Raw genomic sequence first — 14,337 nt, 5'->3', positions numbered from 1 at the left:
ACAATACTATCTAAAAAATACCTGTACTTTTTTTTTTTCCGGAGATGTTGGCGCGTCGTCGTCATGGCATGCTAATGTCCATTCACAGTCTGCAGTGTTTTAGCTACTTCTAAATCACTAATCCTGGTCTCCATGGCGACAAATAAAGTATGTTTCTAACAAGTATCATCCCTGCAGGACGAGGAATAGCTAAACATGCTTCAGTAGGAGGATACGATAGCTCCCGGCTAACAGCAAGGTAGCACTCCTCAATGTAAACAAATGACATGGGTGGTTCTACACAGATAATGGCTGTAACAATATCAAAAGCTGTATAAAGTTGATACTAAAATGATTACATTGGTATTTTTCTTTTCTCAAAATCTTTTGTCATTATGTTTTTTTTTATAAACTACGTCCCTGGACACATGAGAACTTTAAGAATGTATGACCAATGTATGACCCTGTAACTACTGGGTATTGGATAGATACCAGAACAAACAAATAAGTGATTATTACATTTTAACAGACGTAAATATAGAATAGGTTAAAACAGAAAGTAAGCAGATATTAACAGTAAATTAACAAGTAGATTAATAATCAATTTTGTAGAGTTTGTCCCTCATAAATTTGACAAAACAACAGAATGACAAATGACACAATAGGTTACTGCTTATGTCAGAAGTAGGAGCCTTTGCTTGTTTACTTACTAATAAAAGATAAGTTGTTTAGTGTGTTCACGATTTTATTTAAGGACAAAATTGTTATTCGATTGCCGTAAGAAACATATGTTTAATGTATTATAAGAACCATCTATTCTTTTTTCCACCGATTGTCCCTTTCGGGGTCTTGTGCTGGAGCCTATCCCAGCTGCACTCGGGTTGAAGGCGGCGTACACCCTGGACAAGTCACCACCTCATCGTTGTTGGTTAAAATAAAGCCAATAATGACATTTTCTTTGTGGTCCCCATTATTTTGAAAAGTATCGAAAAGTATCGAAATACATTTTGGTACCGGTAGTGGTACCAACATATTGGTGTGGGGACTCCCGTACCACATAGTCACCTTTACAAGTCGCAAACTTCAAACCTTGATGTGGTGAGGGACGACTTTATTACACAACACACTAGGTTCCAGTCAGCCTGTGGTGGAAAGTCCGAAGCTTAAACTGCAAAAAAAAGTGGTTTTAGTACAAAAAATGTATTTACCCATTAATCAAAAAGTACAAGTTGGATTAAATTGCCTATGCAGACAGACATCGTCCTCCAGAGGATCCAGAATCAAATGAAAATTTGCAAATCATATCAAATGTTGGTCCACTGGCTTTTTATATGATTCCCTCATGTGTCAAGGTATTTTTGTTTTGCAACTGCTTGTTCCAAAACAAAATGGGAATTCCTTAGTCATAACAAACAGTCATCACATTTTGTAGACTGGTTGGTGCGACCCCGAATTCAACTTTCCCCTACTTTGCTCTTCCAGTGATTCAGAATAGGCTTTATAATAGACTTTCTTTTTCGGATTTCAACAGACACAAAATATGGTTCAAAAGTCAGAAATTCCACTACAAGCCCTAACCACTGGCGTGTTACACGATTGATATTAAAGAACAACATGGGGCCACAAAAAAAAATCTTGTTTAGGACCACAAAAAGCAGAGGGCCCTGTTCACAGCCCTAGCCCCCTTGGACTCCTTTTGTGTGCTCACGTCGTTCAAAGGTTGTCATATTGTTGTGTCATCAGTTTCTACCAGCTTGTCGTTAAAGAGGAGCGCAAGTCCAAGGCCCGCCGCGCCGCCTCCGAGGCCCCCGAGTGCTTTGCCGCCCCCTTCAGCATCCGCAACGCCTCCGTCTTGAACTCACCGTACTACATGGCGGCCGAGTTGCCGCCGTCGAGCCTGACCATGGTGCAGCCCTTCACGGTGGGAGACAACAAGAGCTACGGCGGCTTCTGGAATCCTCCACTGTCCCCCGCCAAGAGCTACAGCATCTACTTCCAGGCCGTGAGCAGAGCCAGCGGGGTGAGTCTTCTGGGGGTTGACATTATGGAATGTTTGTCATGTGACCATCCCAGGATATATAGCTTACCCAAAATCAGGTAAGCTAGCTAGTTTCCAAAAGCTTATTTTTCAATCATTTTTCAAAGCCATTTAACGATTTGTAAGCGTTATTATCATAATGTTACTACTTAACTGTTAAAAATGTAGCTGTTCTTAAAATATTTATTGAATTATTTCATATAAAACAAGCTAGAGAAATGTCGCTAATTGGGTTTAGCCTTAAAATTGCTTCAGCGAGTCTTATGTGACACATTTGTCACTTCAGCAAAAATGGTGATAACACACTAAAATAGGGGTTTCAAACTCATTTGAGATCAGGGTCCACATGGAGAAAAATTTACTTCCAAGTGGGCCGGACTGGTAAAATCACGGCACAATAACTTAAAAATAAAGACAACTTCAGATTGTTTTCTTGGTTTAAAAAGAGAACAAGCACGTTATGAAAATGTACAAATCATAATTTTGTAGTTTTTTATTTACATGTTGCGGTTAATGATATTCTATTTTTATTTGTTGTTATTTATACTTTCTGAATAAATTATGTGATAATATCTATCAGTCAACTCATTGGTGTTGATTTTCAATCTATCGGGATAAAAAAATAATATCAAAATCAAATTACAGGATGTTATTTATGTAGTTTGCTCATTATCCTCGATTGGTGCACAAACAACATGTGTTTTTTTTTTTTTTACACGTAGTAGGGGTTTGGGAAAAAATCGCGATTCTCACGCTGTGCAATTCAGAATTGATTCTCTTTTTTTTTTTATTTTTTTTGTTTTTTTTATCAATCCAACAAACCAATACACAGCAATATCATAAAAATGCAATCCAATTCCAAAACCAAACCTGACCCAGCAACACTCAGAACTGCAATAAACAGAGCAATTGAGAGAAGACACAAATACGACACAGTACAACCAAAAGTAGTGAAACAAAAATGAATATTATCATCAACAGAATCAATATTAGTTATAATTTCAGCATAGCAGTGATTAAAAATCCCTCATTGACATTATCATTAGACAGTTATAAAATAAAAAATAAAAAAGAACAATAGTGTCACAGTGGCTTACACTTGCATCACATCTCATAAGCTTGACAACACACTGTGTCCAATGTTTTCACAAAGATAAAATAAGTCATATTTTTGGTTCGTTTAATAGTTAAAACAAATGTACATTATTGCAATCAGTTGATAAAACATGGTCCTTTACAATTATAAAAGCTTTTTAAAAAAATCTACTACTCTGCTAGCATGTCAGCAGACTGGGGTAGATCCTGCTGAAATCCTATGTATTGAATGAATACAAAATCCTTTTGAATCGGAAAAATATCGTTTTTGAATCGAGAATCGCGTTAAATCGAAAAAATCAATATAATATCGAATCGCGACCCCAAGAATCGATATTGAATTGAATCGTGGGACACCCAAAGATTTGCAGCCCTAATATGTAGCATCATCTACAATGATACAAATAATTGCTATTCTGACATCTAGTGGACACATTTAGAACAGCAGTTTATTTCATTCAAAAATGTCGGCTCATTTTTATACTTAGCAAATTCATCCCGCAGGCCGGATAAAACCCGCCGTACGTTTGACACTCCTGCACTAAAGCATTGTTTTTTGTTTCAAAACAAAGTATATGCATTTATGGTAAGTGGTAAGAGCATACTTGTCAACCTTGAGCCCTCTGAGTTCGGGAGATTTGGGGTCAGTATATTTTATAGCTAGAATTCACTTTAATACTTCGGGAGATTTGGGGTCAGTATATTTTATAGCTAGAATTCACTGAAATTCAAGTATTAAAGTAAGGAGTATAGTGAATTTCAGTGTTCATTTATTTACACATATACACACAAACAACACTCCTCTACTCATTGTTGTATTTGAAGTGCAATGCTTTGCGACCAGTAGCAGAGCCTTTGAAGGAGCATAGGTATGGGCAGCATCTGTAAAATTTAATTAGCAGGAAAGGAGTGAGTTTAGGTTTGAATTGTCCATCCTCGTTTTATTCTCTGTCACTATCTTTCTAACCACGCTAAACACCCTCTCTGATGATGCATTTATGTGTGGCACGCACAAAGGTGCCTTCATCAAATGCACCACAGTCTGCAATCTTCCATCTCTCCCTGCAAGCGTACTTCTTCTTCTTACTCGTCGTCACCATGACCGTCTCTTCTTCCTTCTTCTTTTCCGTCACTGTTATGTTTTTGGACATTACTACTTGCCGTAGTTTTGAAGCAATGCATGATGGGAATCCGGATGTTGGGTGTCAGCGTGTTAACGGGACAGCTGGAATAAACACACACTGAGAAATAGCTCCGTGCCTGCCTACTTTATGGGTTATAGATAAACCTATGGATAACAGAGACATATATAATAGTCTCCTTCTTGTTGTGTGTGCAGTTGTGCAATGAGTTCCAAAAGCCAACGATGTTGTAACGTGACTGGGCCAGCAGGCTGTTTATAAGGAGGAAAAGCGGACATGTCGACAGGCTGTCCTCACTCAGGTCCGGCTGGAAATCGGGAGAAATTCGGGAAAATGGTTGTCTCGGGAGATTTTCGGGAGGCACTGAAATTTGTGAGTCTCCCGGAAAATTTGGGAGGGTTGGCAAGTATGGCTAAGAGTCAAGTTGAGTTATTTTCAAATAAGGCGCACATTTAGCAATGTAACATTAATGTAACATTACACATTAATGACATTAATTAGGAAAGGGTGTCCTGATCCGAGCAGCAAAAATTAAAGTATCGGATGATACGGGCTTGTGTATCAAACCTCCGATATAATAACCTCTGATACAAGCAGTCCTACAGTGTGTTTACTTGGGCAAAGCTGGACAGCCAGTTAGCATCTAAATCAGGGGTTCTTAACCTGGGTTCGATCGAACCCTATGGGTTCGGTGAGTCGGCCTCAGGGGTTCGATGGAGGTCAAGACACACCCGACTCATTGCGTAAATAAAAACTAAATGGATACTCCTTAACAATGTTCCCTCTAATTTTCCATCTGATGCGTAGGTGTGTAATTTGTTGTGGTTCATTTTGTGCACCAGTAAAAAAAACAACATATAACTTTGTCTTGAATTTGAAAAAAAAAAATATATATATATACTTTTATTTTTCACTAAAGAAGGGTTCAGTGAATGCACATATGAAACTGCTACGGTTCGGTACCTTCAAGAAGGTTAAGAACCACTGATCTAAATGTCATCTATTAAGCACACAAGGTTGGTCTTTTCTTTTATTTTAGTCAAGTCATTTAAAAAAAAGAAAGAAAAGGTAAATATGGTAGGCTAGGCTACTAAGAGTTAGCAGCCACACAACAGCTAAGCAAACAATAGCACACAAGCTAGACACGATGTAAAGTTAAAGTACCAATGATTGTCACACACACACACCAGGTGTGGTGAAATTTATCCTCTGCATTTGACCCATCACCCTTGATCACCCCCTGGGAAGTGAGGGGAGCAGTGGGCAGCAGCGGTGCCGTGCCCGGGAATAATTTCGGGTGATTTAACCCTTAATTCCAACCCTTGATACTGAGTGCCAAGCAGGGAAGTAATGGGTCCCATTTTTTTATAGTCTTTGGTATGACTGGGCCTGGGTTTGAACACCCAACCTACCGATCTCAGGGCGGACACTCTAACCACTAGGCCACTGAGTAGGTGTCAAACAAATGTGTCCGCCTAATTAAACATACCGCACCATGACCTCAACCTAATTAAATATTGTGGCCACTAGGTGTCACAAAGAAACAATCATTACTCCACTTCAATTTAAAGACAGCATAAATTAATAATAAAATTGGTGTTTTTCATATGATTCATTGTATTCACTTTATCAAACTTTTTTTTTTAATTCCCCAGTACACAATAATAAATGTATCTACTATGATTTGTGCTGATATCATATAATATTGGTATCACACAATACTCAAAGCTCCAATATCTGTATTGTATCGGAAGTGAAAAGGTGGTATTAATAATCAATTAGTTAATAATTATTAGGATTTGAATACAACATCAGCATTCATCACAAGTGCTACTGGGTTGTTATGGGCTACAACTGCTCATCAGCTCATGTGATGCCCTTACGCAAACAGCCGCCATTGTTATAATGACAGTAGAAAGCCGAGAAGACGGTGACACATCATGGCAGAAAAACCAACTGGCACCTTGCTAAGTGGAAAAATACATGGCTTTTTTTCTTGACAAGTAATGAAATGATTGCAGCTTGTTCAAGAAGTGCTGTCACTCAAACTCACCCACCCACATACACACATGCACACGCACACACACACACACATACACACACACACACACACACACACACACACACACGCACACATTCTTGCATTTGTTACTTTCTTGAGACCTGCAAAAAATGCCTACCTTTTTAGGACCACCCTTATTAGATATATAAAGATTTGTATTTACAACGTTAATTATATATACATACTACGCAAATATAAAAAAGCCTATTGTGAAAGATGAGTTCGAATTCAGCAAGACAAAGGACACAATTTCGCAAGTAAAACTTAGAATTTGTGCAGTATTGTAAACAAAAGTCGTAATTTTCCTCAATGCAAGTCAAAATGTTACAAGGAAAACTGAACATTTGTTCAATATTATGATAGAAGTTGAAATTTTACTCAATAATAGTCGCAATTGTACAAAGAAAGCTTAAAATCTTGGCAATTTCATGAAAAAAGTCGTAATTACAATTTTAAAGGAAAACTTAAACATTTTGGCAATATTATAATAATAGGAATTTTTACTTGGCAAAACAATGAAATGTCATAATTTTACTCCAAAAATTGGCAATATTGTGATAAAAGTCAGAATTTTATAAGACAAATGTCACAATTTTGCATTAAAAAGTAATAATTTTACAATGGACACATTGTGCGAAAAAGACTGCTTTTCATTACTTTATTTTTATTTAAATTTTGTTGTTGTAATTGGTTTTTAATTATTTTGTGCGTCATTTTGTATGTCTCTATATACATATTTATTTAATGTTTTTAAATACATTTTGGCCAAAGGGGGCGCATTTCAATTTCTTACACACACTTGTTATTACATCACTTAATACGTACAGACCTAACTGCTAGGCATCTCTGCCTGTCGCACCTCCTCCAGTGCACTTCGAGGTCAGCTGCAGGGTCATCAGCTGGTGCCACCGTTCACTGATGTTTTGCCCCCAAGCCAGGACACCTCGCGGTGGGGGGGCAGTGGCTACGCGGGGACGTCTCCCGGCGCCACTCCCTGCAACTGACCTCACTAGGGTGTTGAGCCCCAAGTGTTCTCCCTCCTTCTTAGCCACATCCAGAAACTTGCCTTCTCTGCCTTCTCTGCCAACTCCTTGATGGCCCTCCTCAGGCTGAAACCGGTCATCCCCGCCGCACGCAGGAGCCGGGTTGCAGAACCTCCTACGAAGCCCCTGCATCCAATCTCCACGGGGTGAATGGACGCAGACCAGCCTCCCCCCTTGCAGTCCTCTGCTAGGTTGCTGTACTTTGACCTTTTGAACTCATGTGCTACTGGTATTCCCTCCTCCCATGGCACGGTTAGTTCAATGATGAGGACTTTCTTAGCAGCTGAGGACCACATCACAACGTCTGGTCTTAGCGTTGTCTGTATTACCTCAGTTGGGAAGACTAGCTGCTTGTCCAGGTCTACGCGCATCTCCCAGCCCTTACCAGGGGTAAGCAGAAGTGATGATCGTCCCTTCTCTGTCTTCTGTCCTACCTCACCTGGTTTGATAAAAGTGATGTTTGGCCGATGGGGATCTGTGGCGTTGTTTGCCCCGACTCTGCATCTCTCTAACAGCTCTGCCAACTTCCTCAGCACCTGATTGTGTCGCCACCGGAAGCGCCCCTGCGTCAGCGTGACGTTGCAACCTGAAAGGATGTGCTTGAGTCCTGCATTGTCTTTGCTGCACAGGGAGCACTTGCTATCGCTTCCGAACCACTGGGCGAGGTTTCGAGGGCATGGCAGGGTGTCATACGCGTCCCTCACGAGGAAGCTTAGCCGAGATTGAGGCGTTCGCCAGATGTCGGCCCAGGTTATGACTCTTTGAATGGTATCCTCCCAGCGAGTCCATGCCCCCTGTTTTTCTGGGATACGGCCTTGACCCGATACTGGTCTTGTGCCACTTGTGTGACCTCTTCCACCACCATGGCCTTCCTCTGCTGTCTTGTGGCTTTGGACCAGAACTGGACTGGTTTCCCCCATCCCAGTCCTGCCCGGATGTCTTGGACTCTTCCCAGGATCTCCTTATATTTCAGCCTCGAGACAGCTTGGTCCACTTCCACCTGGGCCCTCCACTTTCGTTCAGTGCGGACAGTCACCGCTGCACTCTTCACAGCTTCGTCTCTTGATTCCCTCACCTCCAGTACAAGGCGAGTGTTCTCCTGCCTGTAACCCAGATTGATGGACTTTAGAGGAAGTTGCAGAATGTTCTTGCCAAAAAGACCTGTGTCTGAGAAACAGCGGGGGAGGCCCAGCCACTTCCTGATATAACCGTTGGCGGTGCTGTCCATCTTGCTGGCCTGAGAAGATGGAATTTCAGCTACTTTCAGCGGCCACATCACGCGGCGGAAAAGTGTGAAGTGGTAACACCAAACCTTCAGCTTCCCAGGAAGTTGGCTCCCGTCGATCCTTACGAGCCCCTCTTTTAGTTGTTTCTGGACCACCCTCCCCATCTGCCTGTCCGAGAGCTCTGCTGTATACTCCCTCCCGAGGCTTCGGATGGGCTGCTCTGCCAGGAGTGGAATCTTCTCACCTCCTGCTGTGAAGACTGTCCTGTCATCGCTCACATCCTTCCTGATTGACAGGCTCCTGGACTTAGCGGGCTTTATCTTCATTCTCGCCCAGCTGGTCAGTTCGTCGAAACGCTTGAGGAGTCGTGCTGTGCATGGGGCGGTCTGTAGGATGCTTGTCACATCATCCATGAAACCTCTCAGAGCGGGGAGTCTTCCTCCTGATGGTGTTTTCAGGCCTCTGGCCATTTGCCTTGCTCCAATGAGTAACACTTCAAATGCAGCTACAAAGAGGATTGGTGATATGGAGAAGCCCATGGCGATTCCCACTTCCAACCGCTGCCATCCTGTCATGTAGTCATCTACTGAGAAGCACATGTGCAGGTTGTTGAAATACTTGGCTATGATGTTACTGACACACACAGGAACGTGGAAGAAATTCAGGGCAAACTCAACCAGCTTGTGTCGAGCCATACCACGTGGAGGTTACTCCTTTCTCTTTTGGCACGCTGTATCTGATCCCAGATCACGGATGCATGCTCAATGCACCCCGAAAAGCCTGGCAGTCCGGCTTTTTGACAGCTTGTATCGATGTAGCAGTTGTTGCTGAGGAAGCTGGATATCCTTCTTGCCAGGACAGAGAAAAATACTTTTCCCTCCACGTTCAGTAAAGCAATTGTCCTGAACTGGCTGATGTTGGTGGAATTTTGCTCCTTGGGGATGAATATTCCAACTGCCTCTTGCCACTCTGCTGGAATGGATTGCTTCTTCCACACAACACTCATGAGTTTCCACAAGATTGTGGTCACTTGCAGACAGTTTTTATACACCTTGTACGGAAGCCCGTTCGGTCCTGGTGCAGAGACTGATCTGGCTTTTTTAAGGACTTCTTTAATCTCGCTCAGCCTAGGTGGGGAAGTGTCGAAAGGGGTCTCTGGGGGGTCTGGACGTGGCACATGGCCTGGTGAGCCAAGTGGTGTATCTTTGTCTGCATCCGTATACTGGTCCTTGATGTGTTGTTCCAGATCCTCTTTTGCGATGGACAGCTTGCCACTTCGCTTTTCATCCAGGAGCTGACGGGCAAACCGGAAAGGATCCTTGAAGAAGTCTTTTCTTTCCTTCTCCTTTCGTTTCCGACGCCTTCTGAGTCTATCTGCCCGACGCAGCTTGGCAAGACGCTGCTTGAGATCGTCCCAAAGCACTTTGAGGCCTTCTTTTTCCTCTGCGGCTGCTTTCCTCCACCTCTTACGCAACTGGCACCTGTTGATTATGAGCCCCTCGATGTCCCTCTCCCTCCGTCCTTTGTGCCTCTGGGCTGTGGCTGGCTTGGTCTCACTCTCTCCGAACCTCTCTCTGCCCTCCTCATAAATGATGACAATTATTTACAACAATTTTAAAAGAACACGTTTGGCAATATTATAATAATAATCAAAATTTTACTTGGCAAAATTATGACAAAAGTCATAATTTTACAAAAAAAAAGTCACTAAATTAACAAAAACAACAAAACAATTGACAATATTGTGATAGAATCTTATTTGACAAATGTCTCCATTTTACATTAAAAAGTAATGATTGTACATAAAAAGTAATAATTTAATGAGAAATATTGTAATATTACAGAAACAGAAAAAGCACTTCAAGTTATTACATCCTTCTTCATATATATATATATATATATATATATATATATATATAGAGGAATGCTGTAATAACTTGATATATATATATATATATAAAATATATTTATATATATGTATATATATATATATATATATATATATATATATATATATATATATATATATATATATATATATATATAGAGAGGAATGCTGTAATAACTTGATATATATATATATATATATATATATAATATATTTATATATATATATATATATATATATATATATATATATATATATATATATATATATATATATATATATATATATATATATATTAGTTATTTTATTTATTTGATTTTTTAATTAATTTTGGCCAAACGGGGCACATTTGAAATTCTTACACACACTTGTTATTACATATGTTGACCAGAGTGGGAGCACTTTTAAAACCAACACACGGTCAATTTGAAAAAAAAATCCCCCCTTTTTGGGACCACCTCATTTTCATAGATTTTATCACCAAATGGGCGCCTTCTGCCTGAATGCAGCTGAGATAGGTTCCAGCGACCCCCCCGTGACCCCAAAAGGAACAAGCGGTAGAAAATGAATGGATAGATGGGTGCAAATGAGACATTCTCTATTAGATGCAATGGTTTTCTGTATTGGGACCAGGATTTTGGTCCTAACTTGTTCACTGGTTTTCATATAAAAGGTATTTTTCCTTCTTGGTGTCTCAAACACACACACACACACACACACACACACACACACACACACACACACATACACACAACCACACACACACTCACACACACACACACACACACAGCAGCTAACAGGTGATGTTGCTTAACCTGCACTCACTCCGTACATGTTGGATTTGTCACCCCTTTGCAGCTAGAACAGTTTCTGCACGTCTTGAAATACTTTCTGCAACAGGTTTGTCCATTTGTGGAGTCAGAAGTGGCCATATTGAACCTGTGCTAGTTCTTCCACAGCAAACTCCACCAAGCATCACTTTATAGACATTGATTACTTGGTGCGTTGGGGTTAGAAAACAGTCTTCCCCAAAAGACTTCCCAAGGACTCTAATTGTTCATTGATTGAAAGTGACCTATGGTCATTTAAAGTAGTTATGAATATGTTCCATCGTTATTAATTGTATGGAAAAGACAAGCAGTAATGTTTGACCAATAATTATGTTCACATGAAGTAGTCATGAGTAAATATTTCACTTAGTGTATAGCTGATGATTGGACACAAATAAGTATGTACGAGACGCTCACATTGCAGCTGCATCACCCTTACACACTTAATATTCTTATCAGGTTTGACACACACACACACACATACACACACACACTTACACACACGTCTTCACCGTAAACCACATGCAGCCTCTGTGGATGGAGGCAATAAATTAGTCCTCCATTTATTAACTTTGCTGCTAGCATTCTCTTGAGGTTTGGCTCATTAGCATCAGCGCGGACGAAGCAGCGCGGTGATTCAGTAAAAGAACGCGGTCCGCTGAGTGGACTCTCAGTGACTGTCCGACATGGAAAAGATGCTGGCAGCAAGCCCTTTTATTCCGTCCACTGTTTGCTTCATGCACACTCAAAATAGACGAAACACGAATTTGAATGACTATAAACATGCAACATATTTCCTTCTCTACCTTATTTTAGGGCTGCAATAGGGTTGTACGGTACACCGGTAGTACCGCGATACCAGTAGATTATTTTCGGTACTATATCGGTACTATATATTCAATGGTCAACTAATCAGAGATTGTTTTTTTGATTAGTCGGCCAGTCAAACAATTGCTTTTGATCTGATTGACATTGAGCGACTTGATTTCAACTTATTCTTAAAACTTATTACAGTAAATTAAATTTTAACAGAACAAACATTAATAGCTAAGAAAGAGATGCCATCCATCTTATTCCGCTTATCCGAGGTCGGGTCGCGGGGGCAGCTACCTAAGTAGGGAAGCCCAGACTTCCCTCTCCCCAGCCATTTCGTCTAGCTCTTCCCGGGGGATCCTGAGGCGTTCCCAGTCCAGCCGGGAGACATAGTCTTCCCAACGTGTCCTGGGTCTTCCCCGTGGCCTCCTACTGGTTGGACGTGCCCTAAACACCTCCCTAGGGAGGCATTCGGGTGGCATCCTGACCAGATGCCCAAGCCACCTCATCTGGCTCCTCTCGATGTGGAAGAGCAGCGGCTTTACTTTGAGCTCCTCTTGGATGGCAGAGCTTCTCACCCTATCTATAAGGGAGAGCCCTGCCACCCGGCGGAGGAAACTCATTTCGGCCGCTTGTACCCGTGATTTTATCCTTTCGGTCATGACCCAAAGCTCATGACCATAGGTGAGGATGGGAACGTGGATCGACTGGTAAATTGAGAGCTTTGCCTTCCGGCTCAGCTCCTTCTTCACCACAACGGATCGGTACAACGTCCGCATTACTGAAGACGCTGCACCGATCCGCCTTTCGATCCCACGATCCACTCTTCCCTCACTCGTGAACAAGACTCCTAGGTACTTGAACTCCTCCACTTGGGGCAGGGTCTCCTCCCCAACCCGGAGATGGCACTCCACCCTTTTACTGGGCGAGAACCATGGACTCGGACTTGGAGGTGCTGATTCTCATTCCGGTCGCTTCACACTCGGCTGCGAACCGATCCAGTGAGAGCTGAAGATCCCGGCCAGATGAAGCCATCAGGACCACATCATCTGCAAAAAGCAGAGACCTAATCCCGCGCCCACCAAACCGGAACCCCTCAACGCCTTGACTGCGCCTAGAAATTTTGTCCATAAAAGTTATGAACAGAATCGGTGACAAAGGACAGACTTGGCGGAGTCCAACCCTCACTGGAAACGTGTCCGACTTACTGCCGGCAATGCAGACCAAGCTCTGACACTGATCATACAGGGAGCGGACCGCCACAATAAGGTAGTCTGATACCGTCATACTCTCAGAGCACTCCCCACAGGACTTCCCGAGGGACACGGTCGAATGCCTTCTCCAAGAAAGAGATGGTCCTACATTATTCCATAGAGTTAGGGTTGGGCGATATATCGAGTTTGTAAGATAAAACATAATAATATCGATATAATTTATTTCACGTTTGTCACGAGGGGGGTATCAGCTCACTGGACGAACGCGTGAAGGTAGAATTTTTCTATTTAATCCATAAATCATACACAATACCAAAATTCAGGAAACTAACAAAAGAAAAGTGTGCCGACGCACGGGAAGCTAAGGCAACAACTTGGCACAGGAATCAAGAATCGAGAACCGGAATAAACCAACGTAACTTGTTGCATACAGCAAACAATGAAGCCAGACCGAGTGTGGCGAGCAACGTGAATAAATAGCTCTCTCATTAGTATTGTTAACAGCAGGTGAACATGCCGAACACTAATCAGAGGCAGGTATAACCAATTAGGACAGCCTGGCCGTGTGCAACCCGAGGGTTCCTGGTTCAATCCCCACCTGGTACCAACCTCGTCACGTCCGTTGTGTCTTTGAGCAAGACACTTCACCCTTGCTCCTGATGGGTGCTGGTTAGCGCCTTGCATGGCAGCTCCCTCCATCAGTGTGTGAATGTGTGTGTGAATGGGTGAATGTGGAAGTAGTGTCAAAGCTTGAAGGTAGAAAAGTGCTATACAAGTACAACCCATTTACCATTTACCATTTATGGTAACCAAAACAAAAAAGTAGCAAAAAAAACTAGTCCAAAACTAACAGAACATAACTAAATTAAACATGATCCAGACCACGGATCATGACAACATTAAAATGACCAAACGCTGATTATTCATTGTGTTCCTTGTTCTCCCCCGCTCCCCTTCCATGGGCTACTAAACCCCTCCCCTTCCTCCTTTCAAGACGTGCTTGCACA

At 41.9% G+C, this 14,337-nt stretch overlaps 1 protein-coding gene across 1 annotated transcript in view; it reads left to right on the top strand.

Annotated features, from left to right (window-relative positions):
- The window catches only part of ptprt (protein tyrosine phosphatase receptor type T), a 489,779-nt gene that overhangs the window by 247,316 nt on the left and 228,126 nt on the right, over positions 1-14,337 (top strand). Inside the window, exon 14 of the mRNA XM_061874425.1 lies at positions 1,723-1,999. Coding sequence (XP_061730409.1) covers positions 1,723-1,999 — 277 coding nt within the window. The remainder of the gene's footprint in view (positions 1-1,722; positions 2,000-14,337) is intronic.

This window comes from Nerophis ophidion, linkage group LG16, assembly GCF_033978795.1.
Source record: "Nerophis ophidion isolate RoL-2023_Sa linkage group LG16, RoL_Noph_v1.0, whole genome shotgun sequence".
Taxonomy (NCBI): Eukaryota; Metazoa; Chordata; class Actinopteri; order Syngnathiformes; family Syngnathidae; genus Nerophis; species Nerophis ophidion.
The sequence above is the reverse complement of the archived record's forward strand: the minus strand, read 5'-3'. Positions and strand labels throughout refer to the sequence as shown.